The following is a 20,942-nucleotide window of genomic DNA, read 5'->3' as shown; positions in this document are numbered from 1 at the left end:
ACTTCATGTTGCTGCGGCTACATTCAACTTTTGATTAGTTTAACCTTATTTTGTTTTTTGAAACACAATTAATTTTAATAGAAGATGCCTTAGCTTGGATGCGAAGTCGTTGAACTTACCAATCTTTCATTATCCATATATCTTAATCAGCATGAGGTATTTTTTGCCATTTCACATTCTCAATTCTTGACAAATTAGTAATTTTATTTTTGCAGAATTTAAGAAAGGCCAAATCATGAATTAAGAACTTGCTACCTGAGCCTGATGACAAAGCAAAGGACAGAAAAATATTCAATATCAATTTTCTTCAGAAGCTATCCAAAAATGTTTTTGTTGGGTCTCACGAATTTTCCCCATTGAGCTCATCTGATTACAATTTAATTGGCATTTGAAAAGTCCAACTGGCGGCCAACCAGGAACCAATTAAATCACTAGACTGGGGGTAGAACACCAACTCTTTTACCAAATGTATCCCATTTTTTCCAAGTCTGTGCACTTACTCAAACAGAGATACCCCTCCTTTTCCCCTTCATTTTTCTCTTTGAATAGCTTTTCAAATTGTTCAAACTTCAAAGTCCAATCCCTTATATAGGAGTGAGCCTTATCAACACGGTACTGTATGACCATCCAGCCAAAGCCAAAACCCTTTTCTTCTTAATTTCTCCAATTCTCCTAACCATTTCATCAGTCATAATTTGCTAAAGATCATAGTTTTAGCACAGAAAAAGATGAGCCAAGGTGAGGATATTGCTTATGATTTGGTATTGGTTCTTCTCTCAATCTCTCTTTTCATTCTTGGTATCGTTCTGATCATCATCTGCATAAAGAAACCAGTAAAATCTGATCAAAAACAAGAACTTCCCATCAAGCTTTGCGCAATCTCATATCAATTAACCGATATAGATGCCGCTACAGATGGCTTTAACCATAGAAGAATCATCGGTAAAGGACGTTTAGGTACTGTTTATGCAGCCACATCACCAAGAGGAGAGCTTGTTGCGGTGAAAAGGATACATCCACGGCTGGTTTTAAGCAATGCTGGATTCGGATTTGCTTCAATAATCAAAACACTTTCTTTAGCTCAACATCCTCACATAGTCCCCATTATAGGGTTTTCACAAGCACCAGGTGAGAGAATTATTGTAATGGAGTTTGTTGGTATGGTTAATTTGGATTTTTATTTGCATGAAAACTCCGATGGTGCATCGTTATTAGATTGGAACCGGCGTTTAAGGGTTGCAGCAGGGGTGGCTAGAGGAATCGAGTATTTGCATGAAGGGTTGGCACCAAATATAATACATGGATGTATTAAGGCATCAAACATATTATTAGATGTGAAATTTGTTGCTAAATTATGTGATTATGGGCTATCATTTTTGGCACCCAAAGAGAAGAGGGGGCTTGTGGGGTATGTAGATGATGAGTATTGGGTCGAAAGAGGAGGCGGTGCTTGCAAGGAAAACGATGTTTATGGTTTTGGGGTGGTTTTGTTAGAGATTTTGACAGGGAGAAGAAGTGAAGAAGGGTTGCTTGTTAGATGGGCGTTGCCATTGATTAAGGAGAAAAAGTTTAGTCAAGTTTTGGACCCCAGACTTGTAATTCCTTCGGACATAAAGCCTCTTGTTAGACTAGCTAAAGTTGCTTCAGCTTGTGTTGGTAATTACAGAAAAGACAGGCCTTCTATTTCTCAACTGGTAACCATTTTGAATAATTTGGAAACTGAGGTCTGCCATTAAAGTATTACCGTTCTTTTTGGGAGAGTCTAAGTTGGAAATATTGGGTTAGCTTTTGACTTTGATCATCAAAAAGCTAAATCAGATTGAACACACGTGGGGTGTCTACAAAATGGGTGTAAGATAGAGTTGGCCAATGAGGAAGAACTTCGTGCAGAAATATTGAAATGGAAAGATCAAAAAGATGGGGGGGGGGGGGGGCGAGGGGGTTCAATGGCGGTGATTGTTAATCTTTGTTTCCGTGTGGAAATGGGGATCTTTTTGGTGGTGAAAGGGTCCCGTTTCCTCCTTTTATCAGTAGATTTTCTTTCAATCACTTCCTTATTTTGTGTTATCCTTTTTGTCTTGTCATGGCTCCATCATTTGACTAAAAGTTCTACTTTGTAAATCATTAGCGAATAATTTGTGTTTAGTAAAAAAAATAGTTGTACAATTTGTTTATAAAATTATTTTTTTGGACCCCATGTCATGTTGATCGAGACCATTATATCTCCCTCCAATTATTCTTGTCCAAAAAATCCATTAGTTCCCATTTAAATGTAAAAATAAAAAAAAAATCTTTAATTTTCATTAGATTCTGTTTGCTTTGTCTGTTATAGTAACATTATAAGGCCATTGAACGTTGAAAATAATCGGTTTAGGCAGTCATAATTATTCATTTTAAGTCCTAATTTCCTTACTATTTTAAGTTGAAAAATATGGCAAGCAGTGGATCTAACTATTATGATTAAATTATTAATATAATACTATATATATATATATATATGCTCAAGGATGGATCAAGATGAGAAGCAGCTACCCCGTTTAAATCATGAAAATTAATTTTAATTATTAGTAGGTTACCTAAAATTTTAATGATTTTTATAATATTAAAAATAATATAAATATATTAAAATTTTAAAAAATAATTAAATATAATAATAATTTACAATGTAATATATATATATATATATATATATATGCTCAAGGATGGATCAAGATGAGAAGCAGCTACCCCATTTAAATCATGAAAATTAATTTTAATTATTAGTAGGTTACCTAAAATTTTAATGATTTTTATAATATTAAAAATAATATAAATATATTAAATTTTTAAAAAATGATTAAATAATAATTTACAATGTAATATATATATATATATATATACACACGTGTGTGTGTGTGTTTTTATTGAAGACGAATAAAAAAATAGTGGTTGTAATTTCTTGTCAATCCCGAAGCTGCTATGACTTTGGGTCTCTTTCGGTCTCCAGAAAGGGTTTGGAAAATTGAGGTCCAGATTCAGCCCAACTAATATGCCTAGTTTACATTATTCAAAACATATACCCTTTAAATAAGCAACGAGATTGAAATAGTTTCCACGGATTCAGTTTTCAAGTTTTATTTTTTATTTTTAATTTTACTTTGCATTAATTTGTTTAGTACGAGAATTCTTCTGAATTCTATGTAAAATATTTTAATTGAATATGCATCAGTGGACTCATTTACCTGATTTTATATAATATGTTGATTATTCAATTCGTAAGAATATGAATTAATTTCCTTAATTACCAAAATTCGATATTTGTGAATAATGTTTTGATAATGTTTTGATAACAAAAAAGATTACAATTTAAGAGTAAAAAAAAAAAAAAAGTAAATACTGAAGTGTTTGAATGTTTTTGAATTACGAAGAATTTGTGCCATTTTAATTAATTATATAATCTAATTAGAAGTCTAATGAAAACAGATAAAGACAAGTTGTAATCCATCATATGATTAGTTCCATTCAAATTAATGAATTATTAAAAAGATCATGGAATAGATTCTTGGTTGTCATTGAATTCGATTGCTTCAATTCCTAAATCATTTCTTCATCATAATGGAAATGCAAAACACATTCTCATTTCAGAAAGAAATATCTAAAAAGCTGACCTCTCTTTCCATTATACTTCATTTCATTTTTTTTTTCAATATTAATATCATAAATAGGCAAGACGTGTTGCCCTTGAAATATATAAGGTAGTCATCACCATATCGTTATCAACCTGAGGGCATCATCATCGTTCACCATGATTTTACATTCAATAAATTGGGTTTAATTCATGGGACATTCTATTGTCAATCGTAATTAATCAAATGAGGCATTTAACATTTCAAAGCTCCCCCCATTAAACAAAAATTTTAAACTGATAATATTTATCTTAATTTTGAATTTAAGGAGACTTGATAATTTGAAACACGATACAATAACATAACACGAAAATGATACGAATAAAGAGTATATAGATAACGTAATTTAAAATTTTAAAAAAATCATAAATAGATTTAACAAAACTAAAAAATTATATTTTATATTTTTATATTAACATGAATTGTGACATGCGATTTTCATATAAATAGAAATGAATCTACATATGGTGTTGCGAGGGCAGTTGCCTCCACTAAGATCTTAAAATTTTTTAAGCTAATTATAAAAAAAAATCTTATAAATTTTAGAAAACTTAGGCTTTGCCCCTACTAAATTTTTTTTTCTATCATATTTGCTCCAATTACATTGAGGCTCATAAAGGAAAATTTTTTATCTATTAATTGAACATATTATTTTAAAAAAATTTTATTGAACATTTATACTTTAGGTGGTAAGCATTTTCATTACAACATATAGTAATTTTGTAGGAAAACAAATAAAAACCTTTTAGAATTCATATAGATAATATATAAAGTGTGAATTAATAAGAATAAAAAATTTAAAAAAATCTTGAACTAATGTGCCTTCCTTGTTTTCATTGAATATTAAGAAAATATTATTTTCATTATGTATAAGGATATAAGTATTTTTTATTCTCCATATGATTAAGAAATGAAAATAGATGATAAAATTGGATATATTAATTTTTATTTTTTCACATATTACATCTATCTTTAAAAATTTTATAAGCATGTAAAATTTTATTAAATTAATATATACATATTTATATGTGTTTGTATATGTTTACCATGTTTAAGCTATATTTATCAATAATTAAATAGTTAATTTTAGTTATGCAAACATTATATTTATATATGATATAAAAATTTGTTATACATGTTAATTTTGTTTGAAAGTTTTTATATTAATTTATATTTCAATGAAAATTTTAATAAATTAAGTTAAAATATTTGCTCTCATTGATTAAAAATCTTAGATCCGTAATTGCATGTAAAATATAATACGAATATAATATTTTATACAATATAATAATACGAATTATCAAATATATTTTTAAGGATCATGTAAATATTTAAATTTTGTTTGACAGTATCTTTTTGAAATGATTTTAAAGATATACTCCTTTGCATCTAATTGGTGAAATGTTGAAAATTTTATTTTTGAAATAATTATACAATGATTTGATTGAGAAGAAAAAATTTCTCTCCTTTACCAACTGTGTTAATGGTAAGTGTTATGCAATTTGTGAAAAAGTTAGAAGCTGCAAAGAAGTCGTTGATTCCCATTTAAAATAGAAGACATTGGAGACTCAATAAAAATACGACTTTGAAATGGCCTATCACTTTCAGGAAATAAAAGTGTGAATCCTGACTCCGGGGTGGGGATCAAATGCTTGAAAATGATCTTAATTATATTTTCCATGTCTTCCCTAACCCCAAACTTGGGTTGCTAATTAAGCTTTGGTAAACAAAAACATTCATTCTCTTGTTTGATTTCAAGTACTTTCCCATCATATCTTTTAGTTTCTTGGATATTTAATTTCTCATCAGCCAAAAGAAAATTAGGGGCTTTTTTTGGCCAGAAATTGTATGAACAGACAGACGATGCCAAATGAGCAGGGGGACAATTATTTGTATGGCGGCAGTATCTGGGAAACAAAAAGACACACATATTGACAAAGTCCAAAAAAAAAAAAAAAAGAAAAAGAAAAACCCTAGCCATACGTTAAAGTTGAAAGCTTAACGAAGAAGTTTTGATCACGTTGTTGCGTGGCTTCCGAGAGAAGCTCTCAGACCTATATAGAACAAGGAAGAGGAAAAAAATCCCATTAAGATTATCCATAACATGTCATGCCGGCTGTGATGATATAAGTTAATTGTTACGTGAACGATTGTGATTTTTGCACGGTCATGTACCTTTCAGCTCCCCTACTATTGCTTTCCTCTCAGCCGTTTGATCAAAACCTACACAATCATGATGATGATCAGTGATGTTGTTTTTGAGAGAGAAATTAATGAAAATATATGCTTTCAGAAACGTGCAGCCTACTAATATGATTTCATTATCCAAAATTAATGAAAAGCAAGTTTGGCATTTCAAAAAATTTTATTAAATATAATAATCTCTAATTAAAAATATGTAGATAATTTCATAGTTGCGAACTCCAAATAATTAACAGCACATTTGCTTTAGTAATTGTAATGTTTTTTAATGGTGTACCATGTTTTAAATTTGTTGAAAATGTTGAAGGCCTTTATAATTTTTTTTTCCCTTTCTTTTCTCTTATTTATTCCATAATAATTCCAAAATAAAATACCATATATATAATATTTAATTGTCAAAAAAAGTTTGTGCAGCTCATGTTACACCAAAAAAAAAAAAAAAACCCTACATCATACTAAATTTTTTTTAATTATGGCTGTAGGAGGAATTGTCAAAACCATAAATGAAACACTAAACTAAAAGGACAAACAAATAAATTAATTGTAAAACAAAAATGCATGGAAAACTTTGGCCAATTCATCCTAAAATACGCATCTAAAACTAAGAGATAGAGAGAAAATTGGTGATTTGTTTGCTTAACATGAGAAGTCTACGTGAAGAAATGAATTAATATACTAAAATTCACTAATTATTTATTTATTTTTGTTTTCATAGCTTTAGGAATACTCCAGTTTGACAGTGGAGCTAATAGCCTTTTCTCAAGAGGTAAAACTAAAACGTCCTGGACAGAATACCTGTTTGCCTTCTCTCCACTCCACTCAACTCCTTTTTTTTTTTTTTTTATTAAAAGTCAGTTATTTATGATTAACTTTCCTCATTAAGCTTTTAAGTAATTCTGTTTAAATACATGTTTTCTTTTTTTGACCAATGACTGCATTTATTCTGTCATACAATCGTATACACATTAACATAGCCAAACTTGACGTCCAAGCAACATTTATTATAAATTTATTAATATTATAATGTTTCTGAAAAAAGAAATAAAATTGAATAAATCCCATTCTTTCCTTTCTTTTATTCTCTCTGTGTTTGCAAGGGCATATAGCACACAGCAGCAGCTATACCCTCGATCATAAGCAGAAAATTTTCCAAAAAAAAAAAAAAAAAGAATAAAAAAGCGTGGAAGAATTAAATTCCTTTGCCAAACATCAAGAAAGAAAAAGTTGGTAACTGAAAACGTGTTCTAAAAGAGACAAGTTTTGCTTTACTTGTTCTTTTTATTTTTATTTTTTGTTTTGGTTTTGTTTTATGTGTCAATCTTGCTAGAATTTGGTCTGCGTGTTGGAGAAGTAGGGGAAGAGGGAAGGAAGAAGAAAAATTCAGCTTTGTGATGGGAATAAGATCAGCAGAACAAGAGAGATGACATGGTGCAATAACCCTGGCGACGATAGAGCTCTACAATTAGTTACAGCAGCCGCTACTGAAGATCCCACCGTCTCAGTCGCCGCGTCCGCCTCCGCAGCCGTTTCAGAATCCAAAATCCATGAAATCCCAACCATTATTTGCCCTTCATGTGGCCACAACATACCCTACCAAGATCAGGTCCATATATAAACATAATTTATTCTTAGGTGAAACTTTTCTATATACAGTTTGATTGATTTTTATGTGGATTTAGGCGGGAATTCATGATTTGCCCGGTTTACCAGCGGGAGTGAAGTTTGATCCAACTGACCAGGAAATTCTAGAGCATTTAGAGGCAAAGGTAATATCTGATATGCGAAATCTTCATCCTTTGATTGATGAGTTTATTCCAACGCTCGAAGGAGAAAATGGGATTTGCTATACTCATCCAGAGAGGCTGCCAGGTACTACTTTGACGCTTTAATTTTATAAGAATGTCCATCAATTTAGCTCCGAACTTAGCTTTTTTGAACTTTTAGGTGTTTTCGTCAACTTCTTGTCTCTTCAATAATACATCAGTTTTTAATTTTGGCTGATCATTTGTCTACTTTGTTTTTAGGGCTATATCAATGATCTGTGTTTTTTTTTTTGTATGGCCAATTCGCCACTATCAATGATCTGTGTTGGTAGATTAATTTTAGATGAAAACGTAAAAACTTACTGCATTTTTCACAATACAGTTAAGTATATTGTAAGGAAAGTACCTAAGTTGGCTAATACTAACTGCCAAGGATTGCTGGTATGCAGTGTTTCTTGGGTGGCCTAATTACGTAAGATCCTTTGGTTCTACTCAAGCAACATATTTTCTTAATTAAAGACATGTGAATTGCTTCAATATGCCCCTAACTAGCTTAACCTAGGATCTAGGGATTATCTTTCATCATCTCATGATGTTCATAATATGTTGTTAGTTTGAAAGTAGTGCTGATGCCGAACCTCATGACTCCTGAATGGTCAAAGTTAGGATGAACACCAGATATAAGTTTGCTAGCTGTTGCTTTAAGTGGCCTAACTGCATGTCTAAAAGGCAATAAGTGGTCAGTGATTAAATCATTTAAGCTATTCACGTAATTATTTTCATGCATAGAACTGATTAATCCTTTTATCTGTTCACATTTTAATGGTGCAGGAGTAAGCAAAGATGGCCAAATTCGACACTTCTTTCATCGGCCCTCCAAGGCATACACAACTGGGACTAGGAAGAGAAGAAAAGTGCTCACGGATGAAGATGGAAGCGAAACAAGGTGGCATAAAACAGGCAAGACCAGAGCTGTTTCGGTTGGTGGGACAGTGAAGGGATTCAAAAAAATTTTAGTACTCTACACCAACTATGGCAGGCAAAGGAAGCCTGAGAAGACAAACTGGGTGATGCACCAATATCACCTTGGCGACAATGAAGAAGAGAAAGATGGAGAGTTAGTGGTTTCAAAAGTTTTTTACCAAACTCAACCTAGACAATGCGGTCCAAGTAGTGTTAATGAAACACTTGATAGAAAGTTGAAAAAACGAAGCCGGCATCAAAGTCCTATAGCAAATAGCACTAGCAGCGCGGCTCTTGTTGAGTATTACAATCCACCTTTTGTTTCATATGATCTTGGGAGTCATCATAATAGGGAAAGCCCACCTCAGCTAATTCCAAATATGGTTGTTCAAGGTGATGGATCTTCGTTTATTCGATTAGCCTCTGATACAAGCAAAAGGAGACTTGAAAGAAACTAGGGAATAAGAAAGATCAGCATTTGGTAGAGCAGCTACGACAAAGACTTATTGGGTTGGTGTTGTTGCTCTTTCTGTTGCTCCGTAATAGTCAAATAAATTATCAGATTGCGATTTTGCTGAGGAATTAAGGGAGGGAATAAAAAAATAAGGTGAATGTCTTCTTTTGTTAAAAGATAAAGAGCCAGATGCTTTGGAAGATTTGCCCATGACCATGCTTTGAGCAAAGGACTAGACAAGGTGCTAGTGCCGCCTATTCTATATACCCACTTGCATAATATTTACATACTATTTTTTTTTTTTTACCATATTCTATCCATTTATTGTAAGGTTTGATGACATTCGTAGTAGGATTCTACAAAGATGACTCCCATATACTTTCTACTAGTAGTTCTACAGCTTTAATTAGTTTTATCATTTATCATATAGCATGTTAGAAATTACTACTGGCTGCAATAATACAATTGTTTCTAATTCTATCATGGATTCTTTTGTGCTTTTGTAAATTTCAATCATACATCTAGGTTTCTTCTCATCTTTTTTAGATGAATATATTTATTCACATCTTCTTTTTTAGATGAATATATATATATATATATATATATATATATATATATAAGGAACTGATCAACTTATATAAAAAAATTTTATACAACAATATACATGAGAATGGACCAAATTACACCGTTGTAAAACTTTTTAATTTTTTATATTTTTCTAACTAATAGATCTAAGAGATAAAAGTAAATCATTTTTTCTTTTATTGATTTATTTTTTTTTAATTTTTTGGATCTATTAAAATCAACGGTTAAAAAATATATATAATTAAATAATTTTATATTAATATAAGGTTATCTTGCTCATATATATATACACACACCCACATATTGTTCTTTTAATAACTTTTGGTTTTATAGCATAATTAGAATCTTCATATGATAAAAGTGTTATTGGCACCCAAAATAAGTGCATTTGTTTTGAAGATGATTTTCTTAATTTGCAACGCAACTCATTGTTTTCTTATCCAAGATTCAAAATTTGAGTTAATTTAAACATCCGTTCAAGTGATTGTTGATTAGTAGGCTACACGAGGGTATAAACATTTAAATTATTCATTGATACAACTATGGAAGAGATTTTATAGATTGAAGTTAACTTATAAATGAGAAATCTACAATGTGTTTAAGCGAGTTCTTCTGGTGGTCCAAAGGAAATGAAATTAGGAGCTGATCAAAAGGAGAATCGCAAAGAAAGGCATGGATACCCTACCACGTAATTGTATGAATATGCGATGATAGTTACTAATTTACCGTAGAAGGTTCTAGAAGAATAGCATAATGACCAACTTGCATCTCAATATCTATAGTTTTTTTTAAGCGCTTTGAAACCACTTGAAAATGGGATCTTTACTGTACGTGGAGGCTAAAAATAAGTCGAAAAGTCCACCATTAGCAGCCATTATTCTATTGATAATGCGCTCTCAACACAGAAGCACTACAAATGGAAGAATATTCACCAAACTTGTAACCAAAGGAAGTTAGTAAACCTTTTCAAATCATGCAAGTTTTTTTGTTTTAAGAAGAAACTTCTAAGAAATTGTTAATTTAATTTAAATTTTTTTTGTTTTTTTTTTTAAATTCTAAAAAATTGTGAAATTAATTGTTGATATTTCTTTTTTATATATTTAAAGTTATCATATATTGAATTTTAATTATTTAAATTAAATGTTCAATCCTCTACCAGTAAATATTAAATTAAAATTTTTTTGGTATAAAAGCAGGAGATTTTAGGGATTAAAAATCACAAACATTCCATTTCCTTGCAAACGAAGCAAATGCATAATAGGACGGTAAACCCTACTGGCCGTCCTTGAGAAGAGGCCAGAGATACAACATCAAATTGTACGTCGAGGGAGACTTTTTGCTGTGGTCCTCTGAAAGACTCAAAGTTAAGAAATTTGCGTCAGGCAGCTCAAGAGCAAACAATGCAATAACTATCATCTTTTATAAGATGTTGATTATATATATATATATATATAACTTTTTAATTCTTAAAGCTGCCAAAGATTTGAACCCTAATTAGTAGTAAAATAAAAACAAAACTTTCATCTTGAAAGTTAAGAATAAACCTACCATAAATTGATTTTATAAAAAAATTTAGTAAAAAATTTTAAATTCAAATGAAGTAATAATGTTTTTGCACCGTCCCCAAATCATTGTCTCTTATTGATTTTTTTGGTTAAATTAATTCAATTTTAATAATTATTTTTAATAAAATTATAGAATTAAAATTTTTAAAAAATAAGATTTGAAATTTAAGTTTTAAAAATTTAAAAACATGTTTTTCAAAATTTTAACTCAATATAATTTAAAAAAAAAAAAAGAGGTGAAAGTTGAGTTGTTTTCAAAATAAAATAAAAAAAAAAGGAAAAATCAATAAAAGACAATTATTTGGGAACGGATGAAATATTATATAAAAAAAATATCTCTTATATTATTAGTGGACTTTTAAACTTCATATTTCATAAGTGTAAATGCATAACAATATATTAGTAAATCAAATATAGCTTAATAAAAAATAATTAATAACTTAATAATTAATCAGTGATATCTTAATAATAAATCAATGATAATTTAGTAGTAAATTAATGATATCTTAATAATAAATCAATTTCAATTTAATAGAAATTAATTGATAAATTTAGTAGTAATTAATAGATAACTTAGAGGTAAACTAATAATAATTTAGTAGTTAATTATTAAAATTTTAAAAATAAATTAATATAACTTAGTATATATTAAATCATCTATAACTTAATATATAGTTAATTAGTAATAACTTACTAAAAATCATATATAATTTAATATAAATTAGTGAGATCTTAGTAATATATATCACTTGGTAGCAAGAATGGATAATTTAATAATAAATTTATGATAATTTAGTAATAAATTATTAATAACTTAATAATAAGTCATTAATATATAATTATAAATCACCTATAATTTGTTGTAAATTAATAATAATTGAGTTGTAAATCAATTATAATTAAGTAATAAATTAGTTAATTATTAATAAGTTTGAATTAATTATTAATAAATTAGTAGTGAATCAATTATAACTTACATAATAAATCATCGATAATTTAATAATAAATCATTGATAAGTTAATAATATATCATGAAATCAATAATAACTTAATTATCAATATTTTTTTTTCTTTTAGGGAGAGGATCCTCTCCACCGCTAAAAATTAGTGGAGATCTCCGCTGTTTTTTTGAATATTAATCCAAGGTCAATAGTAATCCACATCATCATTCTTAATTAATAGCACCAAAACGCATAGTTTTATTAAACTTAATGACGTTTAACATTTTCGGTGGCACAATTTCAATGTTGAGAGAGGAGTTATTTAGCAAGTCTGTATTGTTTGCTTGCAAACACCTAGCATCAAGATTTCTCTGTTCAAAAAAAAAAGAAAGAGAATCATCATTCAAATATGCAAAAGGGTCCTTTACCTTAATATATTGATTTTTGCAGAGTCATTTGCTATGACCCCAGTTTGTGTTTTATAACAACGTTTTATACCCTGCTTTCCATCTTTCTTATCGTTTTCTATTTGATATAGACTGACATTGCGTGGGGTTGAAGAAGCAAATTGAAGAATCAAAATTTTGATGCCCTGTATTGAGACATGCAAAAGCACAAAAGAAAGAATAAGTAGGCATACCTATGAGCATTGGATATGGAGAAATGTTATTTGGATTAGCACTAGAGAAGAGTATATATCAACTCTGTATGAAGGGAGCAAAATTTCCAAATTTTTGACAACAGCAATTCCTTTAAAAAAAAAAAAAAACACTTTAAACCTTATTTGTGTCATTGTGTGTAAATTTAGACAAAGGAATAATGCCCATTAGCTTGTTGCAGTTTGCCAAGATGTTTCAAACCACTGCTTTTTTATATTTTGGGTTGTGGAAAAGGAAGAAGAAAGTTAATTTAGATTGAATGAAATGTTTCATATTATCATTATCAAATTTTAATACAAAACTAGTTGAATTTCAGTATATGTTTTTATCATTATGTAGACTAAAACGGTGTAGAGCAAAGGAAAATAGATCAAGGACTCAAACTAACTCAAAATAGAACAAAGTTTATAAGAATACTATGCTAAAATTTCATTGAGATATTTCAACAGACACTACATAGTCATAATCCTTTACACAAGGAAATACAACATTGGATTGCCCAAGAAACACTCTGCAACATATATACACGAGTTTAATATTTTTAGTTTCAGACATTCAGCATATTACACTATAATTCAAATAGAGAAGTCCAACACAAGCCACAAGTGGCAACAAAATAGAACTAAGTGGCTGCAAGTGATGGTATATTATAAAGCTAGAATGGCTTTTTCAAGTTCATAACGCTTGACATGGCCTTCTGAAGATTACCAGTGGAGGGAAATAGCAAAAAGGGCCAGAGAACTTGAAGAAAACGGTGCTGGTAGACATCGTTAAGTTTAATAAAACCAGGCGTTTTGGTGCTCTTAATTAAGAATGATGACGTGGATTCTTATTAACCTTAGATTAATAATTAAAAAATACAGTGGAGATCTCCACTGATTTTTAGTGGTGGAGTAGATCATCTCCTTTATAGATATATATATATATATATATATATTTGAGGGATTTAATTTTCGTTAATAGTAAGAATAAAGCTAAAATTTTCACTTAGATTAAGATAAAATGTATTGTAAATCTATTCAATAAAAAAATTAATAAAAGAATTTTAAATTTTAAATAAAATAATAATGTTATTATACAAAAAAAGTTATCTTATACTAAAATTACTAAAATCTATTATTAGATATATGATACCTCAAATTTTATTAATGCTTATCATAAATTATCAAATTAATATCAAAAGTTATTAAAATTGTATTGAAGTTTATAAAAATTTTATAAAAAAATAATCAAATTTTTAACAAAGATTATCAAAATATATTAAATGTTATCAAAATTATATTAAAAGTTATTAAATTTTACTAATACTAAAATCAAGATTAAATTATTAATATTTATCATTATTATCATAAGATATAAATTTATTTATCGAATTAAAATTTTAAAAATAATTATTTATTAAATTAAATTTTTAAAAATAAAAAATACCCAATATATTCAACCCAAAACAAAAGGTACAAACTAGAATTTTCTTTTTGAAAAATCAAATTAAAAATAAATAAATAAATAAATAAGCTCAAATGTTCTTATCTTGCTGAAAAAGCAAAGCAATACCCAATCTTAAATATTTCGGGCTATAAGCATTAGCCAGGTGACAAATACAATCAAACTTGAATGTTCCTTCAAAGAGGTTTCGAGGATAGAATCTGAACTGCAAAAATCACACCGTCACATAATTCAAGTCCTCTACCGAGCTCACCGGGCCACAACAATCAACTTCACATAAACATACTTAGGAAAGACGAACAAACCTCATCCTAAAACTCTTGATGTCAGTTTATATCAATATTAAAGAAAAGAATCGTTGCTGCACTCCAGGGGATATTCCAAACTTTGGACTAACGTTGGTCAGAATTTCTAGGATTTTAAACTTCTCCTAGCCTAGGCTCATAGACTCATTAATCTATCAGCTAAAATTAGAATACATGCCCCTCCATGTACAAGTCGTTAGTCAACAGAAAAAACTGTTATGATTTCTGCATAACACATTTCTCATACAGAGCGAGGATTTCTTTCTTATTCGGATTCCTCAGTGCAAGCAACTCTGCCCCAAAGTTATATTTCGTGAGTTCCTGCTTAAGTTTTTGCACGGTGAACTTCGTATAATCCTCCTGATTGTTTTGCTGGTTCTGGTTGTCATCGTCACCTTTGAATACTGATCCGCCATCTTCTGATTGTGAATGCCTGAGGGGGCTAGTTGTGCTCCTGGACTTCTTATTTGCTCTTAAAATTCTGTCACTCATGTCTATATCTTGAACAGATCCCACCCCAATTTCATAATCATCTGCCCTCAATCGCTTTCCATGGGAAGCAGTTTTGAGCTTACTATCCAATGCTGTTTCATTTAGACGAACGGAAGTTAACTCTTGCTGGAGTGAATCAAGTTTTGCCTGTGCAGCTTGTAGCTGAAGAGAGAGGGCTTCCGCCCTGTCACTTGCATCTGCATGTGCTGCACGTTCAGAGTCCAAAAGTTCTTGGAGGGCTTTAACTGTAGTAGCCCTCTGCTCATTGTTTGTTTTTAATAATGACTCTATCTCTTTCTCTCTCTCTTCGACTCTACCCTCTAATAATGCAACTTTTGAAACCGCATCCATCTCTGACACACGTATTCTATGTAGTTCATCCTCCAAGTCCGTTTTCTGTCTCTCCAAGTTCTCAATTTGTCTCTCGGCCCTCTCAATCTGAGCCAATCTTTCCATTGCCATCCTTTGTATCTCACTTTTCTCCTTTTGAGCAGCTACTGATTCTGCTCGTGCTTTATCAGCCAATTCTGTTGCTTTCTTCGCTTCTTTCTCAGCTGCTCTACACCTTTCTTCAACTTCTGCAAACCTCCTGAACTCGGATGAATACTTCTGCTCCAAATGGATCTTCTCCTGTTCCAAAATCTTAGCTTCTCTCTCATATGACAGGGCCGTGGTATTAGCATTTTCTACCTTATCAACCAACTCCCTGATTTCAACCTTTAGTGATGATATCTCTGCATCATAACTCCTAATTTTTGACTCAGCAGCCTGCATAGCATTTCCCATTGTTAAATACTGCAACCTTTGAAAATGCATTTAACCTTGTGCCACTCAGTAAAGAATGTAAATTGTATGCCTACTAAACCAGTTAGGGTTATGTTAAAATGCACCGGTGGATTGAATGATCATTGTAAATCATAGTTAACAATTCTTCAAGTAATCATATGTCAATGCATTACAAATAGAATACATAGACACAAATGCGTAATCATATATGTACATCTACAAGAAGCTAACCTTCAACTCTAACTTCAGAGTTTTCAAGCACTGCTCAGCATGCTCAATCTTTGCTGACTTCTCCTTTATTTCCTCTTCCTGCAATATTCATCAGCATATAAAAAAAAGAATCACATTTTCTGGCTGCATCTTACATTTGCATAATACATAATTGAGCGAACAAGAATGTGTGAATTTGAGGAGAGAAAGGGAGAGCACCTTCTCAGCCAATGTATGTGAAAACTCTTCTCTTAGAGTATCTTCCCTAAGTTGAGTTTCCTTGCTTGTCCGCTCTTGCGCAATTGCTGCCTTCTCCAGAGCAGCTTTTGCCTCTCTAACAGCAAAGTCATACTTCCTTTTCCACTCCTCTGCCTCCTCTTGGGCAGACTCAGATTGCTCCCTAGCAGCGGCCAACCTTGCTTCAGCAGCAGTGCTTCGGGACTTGAGCACTTCAATTTCTGAGGTGGCCTGATCTTCTTTGGCTTTCTGCTTTGATACCGCCTGATCATATTTTCTTCTCCAGTCTAATGTTTCTTGCTTGGCAGAATCCAGTGCTTTCATTGAACTAGAACATCTCTCCTTTAGTGAACTGTTATCACCTTGCAAATTATTGATACGGTTAGCATATTCTTCAGCTAGCTTCTTCTTGTCGTTGATAGCATCATCATAACGCTTCAGATATTCAGATTTATATTTCTCACTATCTTCCAGCTGCTTGTTGAGTAACTTCATTTTATCCTCAATTGAACGGCATTTCAAAACAAGGGAACTCTTCTCTGATCCAATCTGATCTATGAGTCTCTTGGTGAAATCCAGTACTGGCCCCTCCATACTGAGTTTAATTTGATAGACAAAGAAAGTTAACATCTTAAAGTAGAGACTAAAGCCCCAGTACCATCTTAAAGAAAAAAATAATAAAAAAAAAGATACAAACCTTTGCTGTAAAAATACGGCCAGTTTCTGCCATTTTCCAGGGCCATGGCATGATGCTTCATACTCAGATAGAAGAGCGTCAAGAACCTGAATATAACATTCTAATCAAATCCAGTGAAAGACATCCTATGGAAACTGCCAAAGTAACTTTTCATATGATCAAGACAAAGGTAATAAATTATGACTGAAAAGGAAAGTCAAAAACAGATAACTCCACGCAGGTTAGTTGATTAACTAGCATTCATCCTTACAGATTTAGTGATGTAAAATCTAAATATGGAATATCATCGCACGACAGCAGTTAATAAGGAGAAATAATGTTCTGGAATTAGATTGAAGTCATTTGCATGAAGAATAAGGGCAACTAGATAATGACCGCATACCTTCACAACATTATCTATGCTTGCATCAGAAGCATGGCATGCTGCTCTCAACCTCTTTTCCATGCTCTGTATGGCATTTGAACATCGTAAATCTGCTTCCATAAATGCATTCCTTTTATAATCCTACATAAATGAACAATCCCAGAATTCAGCTTTACCATGTATTTGATAACATAGAAAACAACCTACAAATGTAGCCTTTGACTTACTGCATACCTCAAACGCCTTTCTGAAGAATTTCTGTAGAAGCTCCTCGTATTTCTTCCTCATTGAACCAACCCCTACAGCACTAGCATTGTATACAGCCAGCGCTCTTTGAATTGCTTCTTCATGAGCTTCCCTCAATGCCACCTAGGACCATCAAGATTAGAAATGTTGAAAGATTTATCAAAACAACCACAAAACAATTATGATAAAAGCATTACTTACTTCCTCAGGTGGCTTTGTACGGTCAAAACTTGACATATAAATCTCCGCAGCAGAATCATATGCCCTCCGACACTCAGCTTCTTCAACACTCTGAATGAAAATAACACTGATAAGAATCCTTCTAAGGAAAATGAGGAAATTCTTACATTATTGATGCTTTGGAATCTTTCTTTAACTTTTTTCAGCATCATGGTCTTTTTATTTAACACTCTTTAGTTCCATTTAATGATATATCCAGTAGCAGTTCCAGACAATAGTAACTAACCTGCCACGAGGAAGATATTGTGGGCACTGCACCATTATTCAAAGCATCCAGATAAGATGATGTGATACCAATGAGAACAGGCCCTGTCAGTATAGTAGCCCCAACCTGCTTCGGCCTTGTTCTCTCAAAAACAAACTTTGTCAATGCATCAAGCCCAGCTCGAAACTCAGGTCTCAGCTTGTCAAGCTACATATAAAAACCAAGGTCTTAGAAAATATATGATGCATGCTAAACAGAAAAGACACAGACACGACTGAGAAAGGGGAGGAGGGAGAAGAGACAAAAAGGATGATAGAAAAACAGAGAAAGAATAGCATATATGGAAACAGTTAGATACTAACCGATATTTGATCAAGCCTTTGGAGATCATTTTCATTGTTCAAAGGCCTCACAAGGGTAAAGCATTCTCTATCAGGAAATAGGGCTCGAATGGAGTCCCGGATCTATCAACAATTAACCATGCATAATCAGTGACTATCACAGAACTTGCATCCACAACCATGCAACAAATTTTGCATATTAATTATTAAGACACTTTCTTTTCGTCATGCCTCCATAGAATTATTATTGATTTCTTTTACTCCCCCAATTAAAATCCATGTTAAGAATTACCTCATTTTTGGCAGCTATATCTTTTCCACTACCTTGAACTGGCCGTAAAGCAAGCTCTAGGTAGTCACGAGGAGTGATTTTCCTATTATCCTCCACCAAATCCAGATAAAAATCCTGCAAGTAAGATGAATAATTTACAAAAGAGAGGAAAACTTATATTTTGCAACCATAAGAAAGCTCATGACATCCATATTCAAGAACTAAACATGTGACAACCAAAAATTAGGCAGATTGTATATGTGTCTGTATGTAATCAAATATTACCCTAAGAAGCCAAACAAAGATTGGGGAGAACGGCCCAAGTTCAGAAGCTGAGGTTGTTCTTCCTCCAGCTTTGACTCGAATATGTTTTGTCATTTGAGTGACAAGAGAGAGACGATCCAGTGCAGCTTCATCTATACCTCCCATCTAAATATCAGAAGTAGACAGTCAAAACTTGGGGGTGGGGCGGAAAAAACTTATTAACAAGCCAATTAAAAGGATAAAAGTCTCAATAAAAAATTAAAAAAAAAAGTACCAACCTGGTTGTAGATGAACATACTAGATAAGAGGACAGCTAAGGAAAATATCTGAGTGCTGTATGTTCCCTGTCAAGTTTGCAAGATAAGAGCAAAGTAAAAATAACCAAACCAATCAAAAACCAATCCATTCCCACTAAAAGTAAGGGGAAACTAACCGTTTGATCGTAGGCATCTATTCCTTCAGAATCTAATAGCAAAAGATTGTACTCAGTTCCATCAAGAGCAGTTCTCTTCAATGGTGCACTCCACAACCAAAGCCCTTTTGTACATGGTCGATGAGTTGACGCTACTTGAAATCCACTACTCCTTCCAAGAAGCTATAGCACAAAAAAAGATATCAAATGCTGATAAAAAACAGATATCATACAAGCTTCAATAGGAGAAAATCACTTACAAGTACATAAAATTTAACGGTGATACCACAAATAACTCAATAATTGATGCTTTACAAAGATTGAAAATAAAAGAAGACAAGAAAAATTAATGCGGCTCAATCTCAGTGTCTGAAAAAGGATATACGGCTGGTTAGACACATTTCATATGAATAAGTTTCTCTGTACTCATCCTCACTTATCGTAAACTCAAAACTATAATTATCTCTGCCTATGTTTTTCTTTGTAGAAAGCATACATTACTAGTCAACCTCGTTAGTTTTATTTATCTCAACTCAAATGAGCTTATTTATAGAAACTTAAATTTGATGTTGTTACTTTCCGATTACAGCTATAATAAATGAAGCCTTTTAAAAACAGCAAATTTATACCAAAAATCCCTCCAATTAATCACAATTTACACACTTGGTCCCTCTAAAACCCTAAATTTACAACATTTTCAATTCTTAAAGTCACAAACCCTAGAATTCATTATTTCACCTACCAAAACATCAAAAAAAAAATTCATAAATTTCCTCCAATTCATCTTCAAAACAAGTAAAATAAACGAAGAAATAAAAATACCTGATTTAAAATGAAGCTCTTGCCCTGACGAGCCCGGCCACAGACCGAAACGACTCCAATTGGTTCCTTAACAAGCTGCAATGCCGCGACCGCTTCCGGATCCATCCGGAACTTACCTTTCTCGTCGCAGTACAACAACCTAATCGGCCTCGCGGGACCGGTCACCGGAGGCCCCGACGCCGACGATGGAGACACCGATTGATCGAACGATTGCGGGGACACATCAGCGGCGGAGTCTTTTCCTCTAGCAAAAAATTTCATCATCTTTTCCTCAGATCCTCCGTGGCTCACTTGATTTTCTATCTAATATCTCTTCGCTTTTTTTCTTTTGTTTTAATTTTAGAATTTTCGGGGTCTGTTTTTTTTCACCGTTTATTAGGTTTTCCGCTCTCCTGGAAGAGAGGTTTAAAATTGGGGTGGGAAAAGATATAAGAAGTGGGTATGGAGGTGTAAAATGACGCTGATATACGCGATTCTTTCGGTTATTGTCCGTGTAGTGTAAGGGTGTTTTGGTCTTTTTAGACGATGTAGTCTCACACCCTGAACGACAGCGTGGTAACAAAGCTACTTTCCGGATTTTCTTTTTCTTTTTTTATTTATTTTTATTTTGGAATTTATTCTTTCTTATTTATTTCTTACTCACTTTATGACTTTATTCTTTACAATAATGAATCGAAATTGAAATTAAATAAATTAATAACATAATAAAATTATTAATTTTTATCCTAATGGTTTTTTATGTTATAGACATTAGAAAAAGGTGAAACCCTTTTTTTTTAATTTTTACAAATGTCATATTTTCTTTTA

At 31.8% G+C, this 20,942-nt stretch overlaps 3 protein-coding genes and 1 long non-coding RNA gene across 6 annotated transcripts; 2 read left to right on the top strand and 2 right to left on the bottom strand.

Annotated features, from left to right (window-relative positions):
- Positions 1-271: 271 nt before the first annotated feature.
- Positions 272-2,195, top strand: LOC111318725 (Protein kinase superfamily protein). Its single transcript, XM_022921600.2, has one exon. It carries the CDS (start codon positions 729-731, stop codon positions 1,734-1,736), a length of 1,008 nt encoding a protein of 335 aa, XP_022777335.1. The 5' UTR covers positions 272-728; the 3' UTR covers positions 1,737-2,195.
- Positions 2,196-4,349: 2,154 nt separating this feature from the next.
- Positions 4,350-6,840, bottom strand: LOC149511326 (uncharacterized). The gene is made up of 3 exons (XR_016333956.1): positions 5,841-6,840; positions 5,649-5,719; positions 4,350-5,572 (listed from the first exon to the last, which is right to left on the bottom strand). It is a non-coding gene; the product is annotated as an uncharacterized LOC149511326 (long non-coding RNA).
- Positions 6,841-6,903: 63 nt separating this feature from the next.
- Positions 6,904-9,530, top strand: LOC111275015 (NAC domain-containing protein 73-like). Of its 2 annotated transcripts, XM_089754985.1 has the most exons (4): positions 6,904-7,090; positions 7,195-7,470; positions 7,547-7,736; positions 8,462-9,530. In XM_089754985.1, exons 2-4 carry the CDS (start codon positions 7,288-7,290, stop codon positions 9,049-9,051), a joined length of 963 nt encoding a protein of 320 aa, XP_089611111.1. In that variant the 5' UTR covers positions 6,904-7,090; positions 7,195-7,287; the 3' UTR covers positions 9,052-9,530. The 2 variants fall into 2 exon arrangements, with proteins under 2 accessions (XP_089611111.1, XP_022715823.2); XM_022860088.2 differs by lacking the exon at positions 6,904-7,090 and having other exon boundaries at positions 7,166-7,470.
- A 4,755-nt stretch (positions 9,531-14,285) lies between these two features.
- LOC111275014 (uncharacterized) lies at positions 14,286-20,529 on the bottom strand. Of its 2 annotated transcripts, XM_022860086.2 has the most exons (14): positions 20,136-20,529; positions 19,335-19,496; positions 19,180-19,245; positions 18,923-19,066; positions 18,659-18,772; positions 18,388-18,489; positions 18,047-18,232; positions 17,782-17,871; positions 17,569-17,703; positions 17,353-17,475; positions 16,971-17,056; positions 16,256-16,868; positions 16,058-16,135; positions 14,286-15,808 (listed from the first exon to the last, which is right to left on the bottom strand). In XM_022860086.2, the coding sequence occupies exons 1-14, from the start codon at positions 20,397-20,399 to the stop codon at positions 14,765-14,767; spliced, it is 3,207 nt and encodes a 1,068-aa protein (XP_022715821.2). In that variant the 5' UTR covers positions 20,400-20,529; the 3' UTR covers positions 14,286-14,764. The 2 variants fall into 2 exon arrangements, with proteins under 2 accessions (XP_022715821.2, XP_022715822.2); XM_022860087.2 differs by lacking the exons at positions 18,388-18,489; positions 18,659-18,772; positions 18,923-19,066.
- Positions 20,530-20,942: the final 413 nt, after the last annotated feature.

This window comes from Durio zibethinus, chromosome 26 (genome assembly GCF_047325235.1).
Source record: "Durio zibethinus cultivar Kanyao isolate XHJ-2024 chromosome 26, ASM4732523v1, whole genome shotgun sequence".
Taxonomy (NCBI): Eukaryota; Viridiplantae; Streptophyta; class Magnoliopsida; order Malvales; family Malvaceae; genus Durio; species Durio zibethinus.
This window is presented reverse-complemented; position numbering and strand designations above follow the sequence as displayed.

What these genes read in the sequence shown, in the direction of transcription:
- LOC111318725 (XM_022921600.2), top strand. Translation starts at nt 729, where the DNA reads ATGAGCCAAGGTGAGGATATTGCTTATGATTTGGTATTGGTTCTTCTC.
- LOC111275015 (XM_089754985.1), top strand. Translation starts at nt 7,288, where the DNA reads ATGACATGGTGCAATAACCCTGGCGACGATAGAGCTCTACAATTAGTT. An exon ending in ACATACCCTACCAAGATCAG is followed by an intron (nt 7,471 to 7,546) that starts GTCCATATATAA and finishes ATGTGGATTTAG; the next exon opens with GCGGGAATTCATGATTTGCC. An exon ending in TCATCCAGAGAGGCTGCCAG is followed by an intron (nt 7,737 to 8,461) that starts GTACTACTTTGA and finishes TTAATGGTGCAG; the next exon opens with GAGTAAGCAAAGATGGCCAA.
- LOC111275014 (XM_022860086.2), bottom strand. Translation starts at nt 20,399, where the DNA reads ATGATGAAATTTTTTGCTAGAGGAAAAGACTCCGCCGCTGATGTGTCC. An exon ending in CAATATCTTCCTCGTGGCAG is followed by an intron (nt 17,872 to 18,046) that starts GTTAGTTACTAT and finishes ATTTTCATTCAG; the next exon opens with AGTGTTGAAGAAGCTGAGTG. An exon ending in CTCTGAAGTTAGAGTTGAAG is followed by an intron (nt 15,809 to 16,057) that starts GTTAGCTTCTTG and finishes AATGCTATGCAG; the next exon opens with GCTGCTGAGTCAAAAATTAG.